The sequence below is a fragment of the Notothenia rossii genome, assembly GCF_949606895.1.
Source record: "Notothenia rossii genome assembly, chromosome: 2".
Taxonomy (NCBI): Eukaryota; Metazoa; Chordata; class Actinopteri; order Perciformes; family Nototheniidae; genus Notothenia; species Notothenia rossii.
Window position 1 is genome coordinate 92,527,251 of NC_136904.1, and position 17,500 is coordinate 92,544,750.

The 17,500-nt window shown below is 41.5% G+C and overlaps 1 protein-coding gene across 1 annotated transcript in view; it reads right to left on the bottom strand.

Moving 5' to 3' along the window:
- Positions 1–17,500, bottom strand: part of dgkh (diacylglycerol kinase, eta) — a 95,219-nt gene that overhangs the window by 27,846 nt on the left and 49,873 nt on the right. Inside the window, exons 7-15 of the mRNA XM_079665373.1 lie at positions 14,868–14,974; positions 14,260–14,385; positions 12,544–12,646; positions 8,878–9,040; positions 8,387–8,495; positions 7,490–7,711; positions 6,951–7,042; positions 2,602–2,701; positions 576–879 (exon numbers count right to left, since the gene is read on the bottom strand). Coding sequence (XP_079521499.1) covers positions 576–879; positions 2,602–2,701; positions 6,951–7,042; positions 7,490–7,711; positions 8,387–8,495; positions 8,878–9,040; positions 12,544–12,646; positions 14,260–14,385; positions 14,868–14,974 — 1,326 coding nt within the window. The remainder of the gene's footprint in view (positions 1–575; positions 880–2,601; positions 2,702–6,950; positions 7,043–7,489; positions 7,712–8,386; positions 8,496–8,877; positions 9,041–12,543; positions 12,647–14,259; positions 14,386–14,867; positions 14,975–17,500) is intronic.

Consider the following 17,500-nt stretch of genomic DNA (forward strand, 5'->3'; position numbering starts at 1 on the left):
CTTCCTTCCAGAGCCCCTCCTCCAACAAACAGGAACGCACACATGACCAATGAGGGCACGAGATAAGTTTGTGCACAGATGGAAGGCTGTCAGGCAGGTAGGCCATCCAGTTACTTTAGCCGGGCCGGCTCAGATGATTGGTCGTGCTTTTTACAGCACCACAGCTTCCACAGATGATATGTTTTAATGGATTTTTTGTCAAAGCACTTCAGATATTCATTGCTATCGGGATGTTAAGAGCATTCCATGGAATATAACAACAAGTCTATGTCGAGCCGGTTTCTCAAACTTACCTACCCCACCTTTAAAGATACTTCTCTTTAGTTTATTCATATTTATACTATAATCTCTATATTGCATCCATCATATTTATATAAATTATACTTCTTCTCTTGCACTTCTGGTTGGATGCATTTTGTTGTCTACTTTCTGTATTGACAATAAATCTAATATGATTGAATGTAATCCATGTGCATGCAGTACCTTTCTCTGCCTGCTCTGACTGGATGCATGTTATTGTTACTACTTTCTGCCTTCACAGCAAAGCTGAATCTAATATAGTTGAATATAAGTACCTTTCTCGGCCTGCTCGATGATCCTCCTCACAGCCTTCTTCAGGCTGTTGGCCCTCAGCATCATCTGCTCGCGGCTCTTGAACAGCTGATGAGGAGCGGAGCGTCTCCCCTTCTCCGTCTCCACCTCCTCCAGCTTCTCCTTCAGCTCCGTCAGGCTCTCCTCGCTCGCCTCCTCCTCTTCCTCCTCCTCTTCCTCCTGCTCCTCCTCCACGATGGGGGGAGTGGCGTGAGGGAGGGAGGAGATCTGGCTCTCTGTGTTCAGGGTCTGCAGGAGGGAGTCCAGCTTCTCGTTCAGGATGGCACACTGAGGAGCAAACAGAGGGTTCAAATAGATAAGATAAGCAGAGAGTACACACGTCCTTTACTCAAGTAGAAGTACACACGTCCTTTACTCAAGTAGAAGTACACACGTCCTTTACTCAAGTAGAAATACACACGTCCTTTACTCAAGTAGAAGTACACACGTCCTTTACTCAAGTAGAAGTACACACGTCCTTTACTCAAGTAGAAGTACACACGTCCTTTACTCAAGTAGAAGTACACACGTCCTTTACTCAAGTAGAAGTACACACGTCCTATACTCAAGTAGAAGTACACACGTCCTTTACTCAAGTAGAAGTACACACGTCCTTTACTCAAGTAGAAATATACACGTCCTTTCCTCAAGTAGAAGTACACACATCCTTTACTCAAGTAGAAGTACACACGTCCTTTCCTCAAGTAGAAGTACACACATCCTTCACTCAAGTAGAAGTACACACGTCCTTTCCTCAAGTAGAAGTACACACATCCTTCACTCAAGTAGAAGTACACACATCCTTCACTCAAGTAGAAGTACACACGTCCTTTCCTCAAGTAGAAATACACACATCCTTTACTCAAGTAGAAGTACACACGTCCTTTACTCAAGTAGAAATACACACGTCCTTTACTCAAGTAGAAGTACACACGTCCTTTACTCAAGTAGAAGTACAGATACTCGTGTTTAAAGATACTCTGGTGAAAGTAGAAGTACTGACTAAACTTCTTTACTCAAGTCAAAGTAAAGAGGCTTTGAAATGTACTTCAGTAAAAAGTACCCATAACTAGCAGCTGTTTTAAAGAGTACCTGACCTCCCTTTATATTAATAGAACAATAATGTCATTGTTAGCTAATGAATGTTTCCATGGTGACCAACGGCAACATGACAACGTTTTCATTGGTCCCTCTTCTTTAGAGAAGACCAGGAAATGATGGATACACGGATCGTGTTCAAATCAATAGGCACGCAATGACTCTAAATAATAATGATCACGCCACCAAACACACATTCAGACTAAAGGAACCAGCCTGTTTGGAAAATGAGAGAAGTAGAAAGTACAGGTATTTGAGTTCAACATGTAAGAAGTAGAAAGTACAGGTATTTGTGTTCAACATGTAAGAAGTAGAAAGTACAGGTATTTGTGTTCAACATGTAAGAAGTAGAAAGTACAGGTATTTGGGTTCAACATGTAAGAAGTAGAAAGTACAGGTATTTGAGTTCAAAATGTAAGAAGTAGAAAGTACAGGTATTTGAGTTCAAAATGTAAGAAGTAGAAAGTACAGGTATTTGGTTTCAAAATGTAAGAAGTAAAAGTAAAAAGTGGTCAGAAAAATAAATAGTGGAGTAAAGTAATGATACCAGAAGAATGTACTTCAGTACAGTAACAAAGTATTTGTACTCCACTACTTCCCACCTCTGAAGATAAGATAAAAAGTACTTTATTGATCACAATGTGGGAGATGTCTGCGTTGCAGCAGCATACAAACACAACGCATTAAATTAGAGAAATGAAAAGACTAGAAATAAACAATCCAAAATGTAAACATCTCAAATTGAAATAAAATAGCATTAGAAAAGTAGTAATACAAATGTACAGTAACAAAATATTAAGCAGGATATTATATACACATTAAGTATTTAAGGAATGGAATATTAAATACTCAATTGAATATAAATAGAGCCTCTCAGTGAAGGATGTTAAATAAAGTGTGTTTGAGTCTTACTTTGAGAGACATGGTGTCGCACTCCTCCGTGTTCTCGGTCGTTTTCTCGTAGCCCTTCCCCACTTTGGCAACAAAATCCTTCACTGTTTCACACAGGATCCTGAGGAGCGAGAAGACACATCAGTGTGATCAATAACACGAGGGACAACAGGAAGGAGAAAGAAATCAGAGCTCTGATGAACATTGTAGAAACCAGACAGATGATCTGCAGACTTTCATAACTGTATCCTTTTGTGCCGTCTTCCTTTCTCATTTCTAAAACTATTATAATGTTTTTAATCTTGGATTTGATTGACAGCTCTGTTTTGAACTACAGGTCATAAAACTATCTTTAAACTAACTTTGCTTAATCTGGCTTTGCAAACTATTATTGCAAACATGTTTAGTTAAATGCAGTGGATCTGTTATATCAAGTAATACATACAAATAAATAAATACATATCAATTAAAAGAATTTCCCCACAATTGAACACACCTCTATCTACAGGTATATATTGTATCTATGAGTGGTCCTTGATTTGTTTGAAGTGCTTAGTGTTCATTTTGATTGAGGTGGTTGTGGGAAATAGTTACGTTTAACATTTAGTTGATTGATAGAATACAAATACAAACAAATATATTTAGTTCACATTATACTTGATTGATTGCTAACTTATGATTACAGCATTTGATGTTTTAAAAGGAGTATGAAACAAACAACGTATAGAAAACAACTATCAATATGTTGGGGACTTTAAAAAGAGTTTGTTGAAATGGACTTTAGTGGAAGTCTGTTTTGGTTTGGCATCATGCTAACAAGTTAAGAACCCGTACTTGGTTTGGCATCATGCTAACAAGTTAAGAACCGTACTTGGTTTGGCATCATGCTAACAAGTTAAGAACCTGTACTTGGTTTGGCATCATGCTAACAAGTTAAGAACCCGTACTTGGTTTGGCATCACGCTAACAAGTTAAGAACCCGTACTTGGTTTGGCATCATGCTAACAAGTTAAGAACCCGCACTTAGTTTGGCATCATGCTAACAAGTTAAGAACCCATACTTTGTTTGGCATCATGCTAACAAGTTAAGAACCCGTACTTGGTTTGGCATCACGCTAACAAGTTAAGAACCCGTACTTGGTTTGGCATCACGCTAACAAGTTAAGAACCCGTACTTGGTTTGGCATCATGCTAACAAGTTAAGAACCCGCACTTAGTTTGACATCATGCTAACAAGTTAAGAACCCATACTTTGTTTGGCATCATGCTAACAAGTTAAGAACCCGTACTTGGTTTGGCATCATGCTAACAAGTTAAGAACCCGTACTTAGTTTGGCATCATGCTAACAAGTTAAGAACCGTACTTGGTTTGGCATCATGCTAACAAGTTAAGAACCCGTACTTGGTTTGGCATCATGCTAACAAGTTAAGAACCGTACTTGGTTTGGCATCATGCTAACAAGTTAAGAACCATACTTAGTTTGGCATCATGCTAACAAGTTAAGAACCGTACTTGGTTTGGCATCATGCTAACAAGTGAAGGACCGTACTTGGTTTGGCATCATGCTAACAAGTTAAGAACCCGCACTTAGTTTGGCATCATGCTAACAAGTTAAGAACCGTACTTGGTTTGGCATCATGCTAACAAGTTAAGAACCCGTACTTGGTTTGGCATCATGCTAACAAGTTAAGAACCGTACTTGGTTTGGCATCATGCTAACAAGTTAAGAACCATACTTAGTTTGGCATCATGCTAACAAGTTAAGAACCGTACTTGGTTTGGCATCATGCTAACAAGTTAAGAACCGTACTTGGTTTGGCATCATGCTAACAAGTTAAGAACCCGTACTTGGTTTGGCATCATGCTAACAAGTTAAGGACCCGTACTTGGTTTGGCATCATGCTAACAAGTTAAGAACCCGTACTTGGTTTGGCATCACGCTAACAAGTTAAGAACCATACTTGGTTTGGCATCACGCTAACAAGTTAAGAACCGTACTTGGTTTGGCATCATGCTAACAAGTTAAGAACCGTACTTGGTTTGGCATCACGCTAACAAGTTAAGAACCGTACTTGGTTTGGCATCATGCTAACAAGTTAAGAACCGTACTTGGTTTGGCATCACGCTAACAAGTTAAGAACCATACTTGGTTTGGCATCACGCTAACAAGTTAAGAACCGTACTTGGTTTGGCATCATGCTAACAAGTTAAGAACCGTACTTGGTTTGGCTTCACGTTAACAAGTTAAGAACCGTACTTGGTTTGGCATCATGCTAACAAGTTAAGAACCCGTACTTGGTTTGGCATCACGCTAACAAGTTAAGAACCGTACTTGGTTTGGCATCATGCTAACAAGTTAAGAACCGTACTTGGTTTGGCATCATGCTAACAAGTTAAGAACCTGTACTTGCTTTGGCATCATGCTAACAAGTTAAGGACCGTACTTGGTTTGGCATCATGCTAACAAGTTAAGGACGTACTTGGTTTGGCATCATGCTAACAAGTTAAGAGCCCGTACTTGGTTTGGCATCACGCTAACAAGTTAAGAACTTACTTGGTTTGGCATCATGCTAACAAGTTAAGAACCGTACTTGGTTTGGCATCATGCTAACAAGTTAAGAACCGTACTTGGTTTGGCATCATGCTAACAAGTTAAGAGCCCGTACTTGGTTTGGCATCACGCTAACAAGTTAAGAACCGTACTTGGTTTGGCATCATGCTAACAAGTTAAGACCCGTACTTGGTTTGGCATCATGCTAACAAGTTAAGAACCCATACTTGGTTTGGCATCATGCTAACAAGTTAAGAACCGTACTTGGTTTGGCATCATGCTAACAAGTTAAGAGCCCGTACTTGGTTTGGCATCATGCTAACAAGTTAAGAACCGTACTTGGTTTGGCATCATGCTAACAAGTTAAGAACCGTACTTGGTTTGGCATCATGCTAACAAGTTAAGAACCGTACTTGGTTTGGCATCACGCTAACAAGTTAAGAACCGTACTTGGTTTGGCATCAGGCTAACAAGTTAAGAACCGTACTTGGTTTGGCATCATGCTAACAAGTTAAGAACCGTACTTGGTTTGGCATCACCCTAACAAGTTAAGAACCGTACTTGGTTTGGCATCACGCTAACAAGTTAAGAACCGTACTTGGTTTGGCATCAGGCTAACAAGTTAAGAACCGTACTTGGTTTGGCATCATGCTAACAAGATAAGAACCGTACTTGGTTTGGCATCACGCTAACAAGTTAAGAACCGTACTTGGTTTGGCATCATGCTAACAAGTTAAGAACCGTACTTGGTTTGGCATCATGCTAACAAGTTAAGAACCGTACTTGGTTTGGCATCATGCTAACAAGATAAGAACCGTACTTGGTTTGGCATCATGCTAACAAGTTAAGAACCGTACTTGGTTTGGCATCAGGCTAACAAGTTAAGAACCGTACTTGGTTTGGCATCATGCTAACAAGATAAGAACCGTACTTGGTTTGGCATCATGCTAACAAGATAAGAACCGTACTTGGTTTGGCATCATGCTAACAAGTTAAGAACCGTACTTGGTTTGGCATCAGGCTAACAAGTTAAGAACCGTACTTGGTTTGGCATCATGCTAACAAGATAAGAACCGTACTTGGTTTGGCATCATGCTAACAAGTTAAGAACCGTACTTGGTTTGGCATCACGCTAACAAGTTAAGAACCGTACTTGGTTTGGCATCAGGCTAACAAGTTAAGAACCGTACTTGGTTTGGCATCACCCTAACAAGTTAAGAACCGTACTTGGTTTGGCATCACGCTAACAAGTTAAGAACCGTACTTGGTTTGGCATCAGGCTAACAAGTTAAGAACCGTACTTGGTTTGGCATCACCCTAACAAGTTAAGAACCGTACTTGGTTTGGCATCACGCTAACAAGTTAAGAACCGTACTTGGTTTGGCATCATGCTAACAAGTTAAGAACCGTACTTGGTTTGGCATCACGCTAACAAGTTAAGGACCGTACTTGGTTTGGCATCACGCTAACAAGTTAAGAACCGTACTTGGTTTGGCATCATGCTAACAAGTTAAGAACCGTACTTGGTTTGGCATCACCCTAACAAGTTAAGAACCATACTTGGTTTGGCATCAGGCTAACAAGTTAAGAACCGTACTTGGTTTGGCATCACCCTAACAAGTTAAGAACCGTACTTGGTTTGGCATCAGGCTAACAAGTTAAGAACCGTACTTGGTTTGGCATCATGCTAACAAGTTAAGAACCGTACTTGGTTTGGCATCACCCTAACAAGTTAAGAACCGTACTTGGTTTGGCATCATGCTAACAAGTTAAGAACCGTACTTGGTTTGGCATCATGCTAACAAGTTAAGAACTTACTTGGCGGAGGAGATGACCACAGAGTTCTGCTCAGAGTTGAGGATCTTCGTGAGGTGAGCAGCTACTGAGTCCTCGTAGGCTGAGATGTGAAACTGGAGAGAAAACACAAGTTAGAATATACTTCTTTATCTTGTAGTGAGCAGTAGAGCACATTCCTCTCATCAGACCTCACAGCTTTCATTAAACTTTACTGCAGGATGTTTCTATTCCTGTGTCCAGTTTTGAACCTAAAGTGAGTTGAAGTTTGATTGAAAATGTCAGGCAGTATTTCCTCCTCTTCCTCTTTCTTCTCCTCCTCCTCCTCCTCCTCCTCCTCCTCCTCCTCCTCCTCCTCCTCCTCCTCATACTCTTACTCTTACTCCTCTCCTCCTCATGCTCTGTGTGTTGATGTGTGTGTATATGTGTCAGTTCTGGTGTGTGTGTGTGTGTGTGTGTGTGTGTGTGTGTGTGTGTGTGTGTGTGTGTGTGTGTGTGTGTGTGTGTGTGTGTGTGTGTGTGTGTGTGTGTGTGTGTGTGTGTGTGTGTGTGTGTGTGTGTACCTGGCAGTTGTCGGGTCCTTCAGGCGTGGTGGGGCAGCTGTGTTTGGGGGGGATCTTGATCTCGTAGGTCATGATGCTCCAGCGGTCCAGCATCTTGGTGCTGGCTCTCTCCAGCTTCTCCAGGGTGGTGGGCAGCTGCGTGTCGTCGTCACAGGACGGCCCCCAGCCCAGCACCCGAGCCAGGTCGTTCCCCGTGCCCAACGGCAAGACCCCCAACTGGCACTGAGACACAGGAGCAGGAGGCAGATGGCATCAAAAGGTAAGGTATGTTTATTTATATAGATCATTTTCAGACACAGAGGCAATTCAAAGTGCTTTTCATCACCATTCACACTTAATAAGAAGACAACAGAAAGGAACTCAATAAATGGAATAACAGATTCATAAAACCTATGCAGAAAAGAGATACAGAACAGTTCCAGCCTGCTGCAAACTTGTTTTTGTATACATGCTTCTTAGGTAACATTAAGCTGTCTTTGGCTCTTTTCTGTTCAGTACCAGGACTTCAAAAGTTATTAAGAAATGATCAAATAAGATTATGTGGACGGACAGTGTTCAATTCAATCCTGAGTGATTCATTTTCTTACCATCAAGGTCATGGGTGAGTTTAATTTGGACTAAACCCAACTGAATCTAATAGCAAGGCAAACAAATATATTGAGGCTATTATTATTATTATTATTATTATCATCCATCATAATTATTTCATCTGTTTTAAAGACGAACTTGATACAATTTGATGTTTGTGTGTGAAATTCAAAGTAAGAACCAAAAGCACAGTACGCTTGAACACGTCTAAATTGCTGGAGTGTTGGGAGTCAAACACTGAGGCTTTTGTAATGTAGGTTTAGTTGAAGCTTCTCGATGCATCTGTAACTCTAGAGTTTCTTCCAGTACCTGTTTGTGGAGGTTGAGTTTGTCGATCTCTGAGAGGACCCAGCCCACGCTACCGTCTCCTCCACACACCAGGATCCGGAAGTTATCAAACTTCTGAAACAGGCGCAGACTGACACACACACACACACACACACACACACACACACACACACACACACACACACACACACACACACACACACACACACACACACACACACACACACACACACACACACACACACACACACACACACACACACACACACACACACACACACACACACACACACACACACACACAATTATATTAATTTTCATATTTACAGTGTGTCTAAACATATTTGGTAAGGCCAGTTTATTTATACAGCACCTTTCAACACAAGGCAATTCAAAGTGCTTTACAAAAATGAAAGACATTAAGAAACATATTATAAAAGGGCATTTAAGAACACTCATTTAAAAGCAAAGATATTATATTAGAATCTAAAGGGTGAGTTTGTTTTGCTGACCCGAGGTGCGGCCCCCCGTTGACGAGGTCAAAGACCTGCGCCGGGTTTAGGAGCTGCTTGAAGCGCCGCAGGAACTTCACTCCCTGGTTGTCTCCACTTTTAGAGTTCACAAAGACCAGGAGGGGGCTGGCACAGGAGGGGGGGCAGGTGGCCTTCCAGAAGCCTGAGGGGAGAGAAGGAGAGAGGGATGAAGGTTTTCTGGGTACAAATAACTCAAAGGCGCGTTCACACCGGAGTACTTTTCCCGTTTAGTTCCGATAGTGCCTGGAAGTTTGCGTTCACACCAAAAAGACTTACCCCCAGTTTTAGTGCCGGGAGTCTAACTCCGGGGACTTCCGAAAGCGGCTAATGTTAAACATCACAAGTCTCTACCCTCTCTACCCTCTCAACCTGCATCACCACCACCGAAGCCTTTAAAGCTCCAACCTTCACTTCCTTCCCACCAGAGACTGAAGAACAAAGGAACCATATACTGTATCTGCATATTGAAGTATGAAAGCTTGTTGTTTGTATGTTGTCTTCTCCTGAACGTCTCTTGTTGTTTTTTGTATTTTTGATGGCACCTCAGAAAAAGCAGCAGCTCTACTCATCTCATTGAACTTGTATAAAGACTATTCTACTATCCACCTTCCAGATTCCCTTCGATTCTTACCTATGTTGAAAGAAAAGAGTTGAATCCTGTGGATGCATGAAATCGTTCTTTTTATTTAAATAAAATCATCCACAGCAACGGAACCCTTGTGAACCATCAGATGTGGATATAAGATCTAGCTGGATCCAGTGTTTAGATGTTCACACCACATGGGATGTTCGATGAACCACCACTCCAACAAACTATAACTACATTTCAGGTCTTTCTGGAGGTCTCTGTGTTGGAGCTCAGGTCTGTTTGACGGCGTACGGAAGTTGAAACCCAGATAATATTCTCACCATCCATCTTCCCTTTTGTCAAACCTATCCTGTAATGTTTCATGTTGGTCTATTGCATGCCTGTCTCTCCTGGAAGAGGAAGCGCTCCTCTGTTGCTTTTCATGAGATTGCTTCCATTATTTCCAAAAGTCAAAAGTACTTTTAGGTGTACTTTTTAGGATTTAGGGCAAGGGACCGAAAGTGTGGTCTGCTGTACTGATGGTAAATCCCCTTAAGGTCAATTATTTATTTATGATATTGGGCTAAATGCAGGGTTTGTACAGCTTTCAAGCACTTTTAGGGTAAACACACAGAAAATACCCAGGCACTGCAAATCTAAGTGCAATTGTGAAAAATAAAGTTTTGGGGTTAGGGTGCTTTTAAGGATGAAACACCAGATCCTGCATCAAGCATTTTTCAAGAAGTATATTCAAGCCTCTAGTTAACACCATAACGGTTCAAATGATCCCAAACGTTGAAGATTTTGCAGCAATATTGACTTGACTTAAGCCTTTCTCATTTACTAACCTCAACCCAGGGTCTATCTCAAACAGGAACATCCGTTTTTCAGTCACTGATATAAAACCACTCTGTTATCGTTAAACATCCCCACTATCAGTCAGCGGTTGCAGCGGTATATTGCATGGGAGCACAGCACATGCCAAAAACACGTGTTATGATGCCAGCAGAGCACACACACACACACACACACACACACACACACACACACACACACACACACACACACACACACACACACACACACACACACACACACACACACACACACACACACACACACACACACACACACACACACACTAATCTGCAGGAGGTAATGCAACAAGAGGTTTGTGCTTACAGCATAATCTGCACAGTGTGCCGACAGCTTCGTGAGGGCTTCCACTGTGTGTGTGTGTGTGTGTGTGTGTGTGTGTGTGTGTGTGTGTGTGTCCTCCTCGCACTCGCTCTTATTGCTTTTTCCCTTCACGTCTTTCTTCTGCTCTCTAATCTCTCTCTGTCCCCCCTCTTCGATCTCTCTCTTCTGTCTGTATCTGCCTCTGTGCGGGTGTCAGTAAAGGATGGATTCAGGGAGGGAGGAAGCGAGGGAAGGAGGGGAGACACAATGCTGCAGCACGTGCTACTGTCTGCCTTTCAGACAATTACATCAACCCCCCCGTCTCTTTCCCAGCATGCATTTGGGTATCTTTTTGGTTTTATTTGCCCTTCTTCCTCCGCTGCTTTCTCATCCGGAGTCCCCATCCTCCCTTTTTTTTTTATCCATCTTCCAATTAGCCGATTCCAGTGTGTGTGTGTGTGTGTGTGTGTGTGTGTGTGTGTGTGTGTGTGTGTGTGTGTGCGCGCGTGTTTGTGTGTGTGTGTGTGTGTGTGTGTGTGTGTGTGTGTGTGTGTGTGTGTGTGTGTGTGTGTGTGTGTGTGTGTGTGAGACCCTGCCATTGGCTTCCATTACAGACATCCAATCACACATGCTTATCAGAGTCTGTCTCACAGGTGCTGATATTCATCTGAAATGGATTTAATGTGGACTCTGGACACACACACACACACACACACACACACACACACACACACACACACACACACACACACACTCTGGGGCTGTCACTATATGCCGTTATTGAAAATGAAATATTACTATGTGAATAATACACACATGATATTACTGTGTCAATAATCCAGAGCGTTTTAAATAATGTATGTTTCCTTACTTGTGTTATCTTTTGTTCATATATGGCTACCGACTCTCTAAAGTCGCAGTATGGGATCTTTTTTGCAAGATAAAGAAAAGTAAAAGATGAATTTCACTGATAGTAATACACATATATTTTTTTCAATATGTATCGCAACAATTCTAATAATCTTTTGGCCTGCTAGTGAGAATCAAATATTGTGACAGCACTAATACACATAGACAGATAAGACCTATTAATAGAGAAGGACACACACACACACACACACACACACACACACACACACACACACACACACACACACACACAGTAGAACAGACACAGCCATCTGCAGACTTTTCCTCTTCTGTGATGTGTGTGTGTTCATGCTTTTTCACAAAATGTTCCTGATAGGTGTGTCCAATATAATTATTCTCACGCACAAACAAACACATACACACACACACACACACACACACACACACACACACACACACACACACACACACACACACACACACACACACACACACACACACACACACACACACACACACACACACCCCCACACACACACACACACACACACACACACACACACACACACACACACACACACACACACACACACACACACACACACACACACACACACACACACACACCTTGCCTCAAAATGTATTTGGCACCCTCACAAAGGTGTGTGTTTTCCTGTCAGGTGTCTGGTTATTTTTAACCACCTCACTTTACAAGAAACTGCCAATTTCCTGAAACACAAGCCATGCTCCGCCCCTCTTTGGAACACCTTTTATAACAACAGGAAGAAGAATGAACACTGGGTAATATAATAACTGTGGCTTGTCTTTCTGTTTTCAGGCACCAGCCAAAGAAGTGGGAGCATGGAGGGGGAAATAGGTGTGTGTGTGTGTGTGTGTGTGTGTGTGTGTGTGTGTGTGTGTGTGTGTGTGTGTGTGTGTGTGTGTGTGTGTGTGTGTGTGTGTGTGTGTGTGTGTGTGTGTGTGTGTGTGTGTGTGTGTGTGTGTGTGTGTGTGTGTGAGGTGCCTACCATCAGAGTCGATGCTGTTGAGCGCGGTGGGGGGGATGATGGACACTTTGCACTGACCCAGAGGACACTTTCGAGGGTAAATGTCCATACAGGCTGTGTGCACCTGGAAGAAATACAATAGAAACATAAATGCAAGAAGCGATGGCAGTGGACAGTTTCATCCCACAGGCCATAAGACTATTACACGTTTGAAAGAACATCCATAAACATTCATCTGTTTGCATCTTGCTAATTATTTATCTAATATATCATGTTCCATGTACGTGTAGACTCTTCTTGCACTATTTCTATTTGATCTGTTGTACTTGTTTTATGTCCTATACAGAGAGGCGAAGTCCCTCCCTTTCCGGGGGACCTCCATGGGACCTTATTTCGGAAAAATTGTGTATTGAAGTCAATGGAGAGAGAAAGATTATCTTTAGATCCCGTTTGAATTGTGCCACGAATTACACATATGATGTTTGTCAATTTAAAAGATAGTTTTGCAAGTCAACAAATAAAAATGTGTCGTAAAACTTTGAAGTAACAAATTTCTTTGGCACATTTCACTTCTTTCTTTCAGATTGAGACGAAAAGTATTAAAAGAGGTGAAAATCACTCCAAGTCTGTGCATGTTGAGAGCTGTACATACACACAAGGGGAGTTAGTCGGTTCCGTGAGAGCCAGCGTGCGGGACCGGCTTTACAAGGTTTCGGTGAGTAACACGAGTGCAATGTGTTACGTTATTATATTTGATTATAATGTTATGTCTGCTGTGAAGCACTTTGGTAAAACCGTCTGTTTGAATATGTGCTATATAAATAAAGTGGATTGGATTGAACGTTAATGACATCCCTTACGCGACTCTGGGATTTGTAGTCTTTCTCGTTGCGTATCTTTCACAAACTGTGACTTTTTTTACATGGAAATAATTTTGTAAGATTGACAAACATCAGATGTGTAATCCATGGAACAATTCACACGGGATCGAAAGATAATTTTTCTCTCTCCATTGACTTGTTTCTGAAATAAGATCGCATGGGGCGGAAGTAGAAGGGCGGGACTTTGCCTCTCTATATGTTCATGTTGCTCTGGTATTGATCACTGAAATATCTACACTGCAGCTGCCGTGCACATGATGGTAAAGCCTTGAATTGAATTGAATAAAGCTAAGAAGCTGCAAACAATAAATAGTCGAGTCATTACGCGCCATCCCCCCCCCCTTTTTATGTTTTTGTTTGTCTCTTTATGTATTTTTTTCGTTGTTGTGTAATGCTCTGTCAAAGCGACTTTGAGTTTTTAGAAAAGCGCTGTATACATAACGTATTATTATTAAAATAAATATATCTTATTCACGTATAAATAGATTCTAATCTGACTGTCAGCAGGAAAGCAGAAATTCGCAAAATATGGAATTCTTCCTTTAAAACGTTTGCAGGAAAAGGATAAAAATGCGTACCTCAATTCCTAAGTTTATAAAAAATGAAACTCAGTAAGTACGAGAAGCACTTACACTTTCCATGTGCTCTAAAGTATTTAACGCAGGTCGTTCTGAATACGACGTGGAAGAGTGAAATGGAAATCGAGCAGATGAAGATGTATCGTCATAAATGTGCTGAGAGGAAGCTTTTTGCAGTCTTAAATGTCCCGTTTGTGATTAGTAGTAAGATACGTTTTCTGTATGATTTCAATCCTGTAAACCTATAATTAGGCAGCCTTGAAAGACAGATGTCTCACCATGGCTTTGCACCAGAGGCAGCGCCAGTCCTGCAGCCGCAGCACGCTGCCACACGTCTTATCACACACGGCACACTTGGCACTGACAGGCAGGTTTCCTTCCAACCACTGGTGAGGCATCGCAATCTGTGACACACACACACACACACACACACACACACACACACACACACACACACACACACACACACACACACACACACACACACACACACACACACACACACACACACACACACACAAACACGGCTCAATGAATGGGAAGCACTTTGAACAGGGTTAGGGTTAGGCTACTAGGAGCAGTTTGTGTGTTGATACTGGCTCCGAATCTTTTTCCTTTTTCTGACATTGATGAATTTATGAGCATAAAACATGTTATCACACTTTTTATTAAATGTAATTTAAACATCCTCATGGGTATGCAATACAAGAGATTGTTATTGAAGTCCATAAAACTTCATTGTAATCATCATTGGTAAGAAACACAACGATACAATTAATAAAAACAAAAATGTCCTTTTAAAAAGTTTAAACAAGAGTTATTATTATCTGGCTCTAAATACATTTGTACTGTTGTCAGGAAAATTGTATAACACATGTAAACTCACCCCATCCTCGTCCTCTATGATGTCCTTCCCTATAGAAGCCAGAGTCGTCCATTTGCAGTTGTTAGTGGCTCTGACTGCGCAGCGTTTGTGGGCTTTGAATTTGCACACTGGAAAACACACACACACACACACACACACGTCAGTCTCACAATGTTTTACAACGTCAACAGCAGGTAAAAGCAGCTTCATATTCACATTGTCTTTTGTTCCCACGTTATTTGCACCTAAAACACAGAATGTCACAGACTTCCTCTTGTTTCTTCACACACGGTGAATCACCGGTCACTGATGCATGATTGATTGAGAAACAGACAGACCCCTCAGAGTACCGAGAGCTAATGAATCAAGCCTTAATGAGACGTCAGCGGGTGTAATTACTGACCTCCCTGAGCCTGTACAGCACGTCTCTGACAGACAGAGGCAAAGCTTAGCTCCACATCACGACTCTCAATAGATTTATCGGAAACATCTAAACATGCGGCACACGGGACAGATTCATCCAGAGCAGAGTTACAGTAAACAACACATCTGTAGAGACTGCTGATAACTGACACAATGCACACACATGCATGCATTATGTGGCATTAGACACTTTGCTGAAGAAGCATTAGGGCTTTAGTGAAAAGCTGAAATCAATCAGAAACATTAAGATTAAACAAGATTTTACTATAAAATGTGTTGAAGAAGTTCTTAGAATCCCAAGCTTGTGTTTTAAGACAGTAGAAAGCCCTCTTAGCTATCGGGTTAACCTGAGACAATATTACAGTAAACAACACATCTTCAGGTATCTGCTGATTACATTAAATGTCACTTGTTAGATGCTTTTATCTAAAGCAACTTAAATACCGTAATTTCCGGACTATAAGGCGCACCTGAATATAAGCCCAGCAGCTAAATTGAATGATGTGTACATATATAAGCCGCACTGGACTATAAGCCGCAGGTGTTTGAATGTTTCATTACCATATGTAAGGGTTCGTGCACAGAGGGGATTGTCGGGAAAGAGATGGCTGTTTGAGGAAGCTCCCATTTATTAACATTTCAACAAACAAGTTGCATATTTGCATAACGTATTCAAGTGTTAGCACTTAGTGCAATAGTAGCTACAGAACATGTGCTGTGTAAACTGTACTGTATCACATAGCGTTTCAGACACACACACTTTTCAACTTTCAAACTTAAACGGTGCGCTCCCAGCGCACGTACCGGCAGTGATCTACAGCAGTGGTTTTCAACCAGTGGTACGGGGACAAACTGTCTCGCTCTCGTAATGTCTGTCTGTCTTGCTCTCGTTCTGTCTCTCCTACCACTCTCGGTTCCACTTTTACTTTTGCGCGCTACCTGTCTCACTCTTTTCCGGCCTCCAGCTTTTCCTGCTGGAGCCCGCCGCTTAAAGGTGGGGGGCGCGGACCGGCCATAGAGCCCATAGAGTTAAAGGTGGTGGACTGTAGATTTAGGAGGTCCCCTAGTGGCCGTTAGCTGTAAAAATCCATAGATTAGCTTCACCGTTATATAAGCCGCAGCGTCGAAAAATGGGAAAAAAGGCGCGGCTTATAGTCCGAAAATTACAGTACATTCAGTGTGGACAATCCCCACAAGTGTGTTGCCCAAGGACACAACGACATGCTGACTGCAGTGGGACTCAAACTTGCTACCCCCTGATTCGAAGTCCAGCCCACTCTCCACTGAGCCACAGCCACTCACTGATAACTGTGTCTTACATAATGCAGATACATGCATACATTCTGTAGTATAAGACACTTTGCTGTATGCAAAATGCCAAACCGGCCTATCCTCAGTAGCTTCCATACATTAGGAAAGCAGGATAGCAAATCGTGGACCAAATAATTGTACGCGTTTCCTTCCACTCATCAAGTAGAAGCATTAGGGCTTTAGTGAAATACTGAAATCCATCAGAAACATTAAGACCACACCGGATTTTACTATGAAATGTGTTGAAGAAGTTCTTAGAAATCCCAAGTTGATGTTTTAAGACAGCAAAAACCATCTTAGCTATTGAGTTAGCCATATTCTAATTTTTAAATAGCAACCACTTCTCTCAACAACAATGAAGGGAAATACAGTTTGCTTTCTTGCACTACGATTGATACCACTCCTTTATCTGTCAGTTATATTTAAGGCAGCAGTTACTGCTTTAGCTTAGCTTAGCATAAAGACTGGCAGTAGGGGGAAACAGCTAGCATGGCTCTGTCCAAAAGGTAAAAAGTCCTCTAAAGGTTGCTTACACGTTGCATTTGGTTCGTTCAATTCTTACAAAAATCAAAGTAGAGTTGTGGTTTCCATGTTGTTTTTTCTTAGCTGTTTGCAATGACTTCCTGGGGCACAAAACACAGCTTTTTCAGTAAGGTTTTTGTACTAAATAATAAAATAATACCTTCTAATCTGACTGTCAGCAGGAAAGCAGATAAACAAATTCACAAAATATGGAATTATCCCGTTACAATGTTTGCAGGAAAATGAATATCCGTCCATCTGTTGCAGTTCACTCAGTATGTATGACAAGTACTTCCACTTATATTCCCATACATGTACTCTAAAGTATTTAACGCAGTTCGTTCTGAATACGAAGAAGTAGAAGAGTGAAATGTAAATCGAGCATGAATACTTCTAAT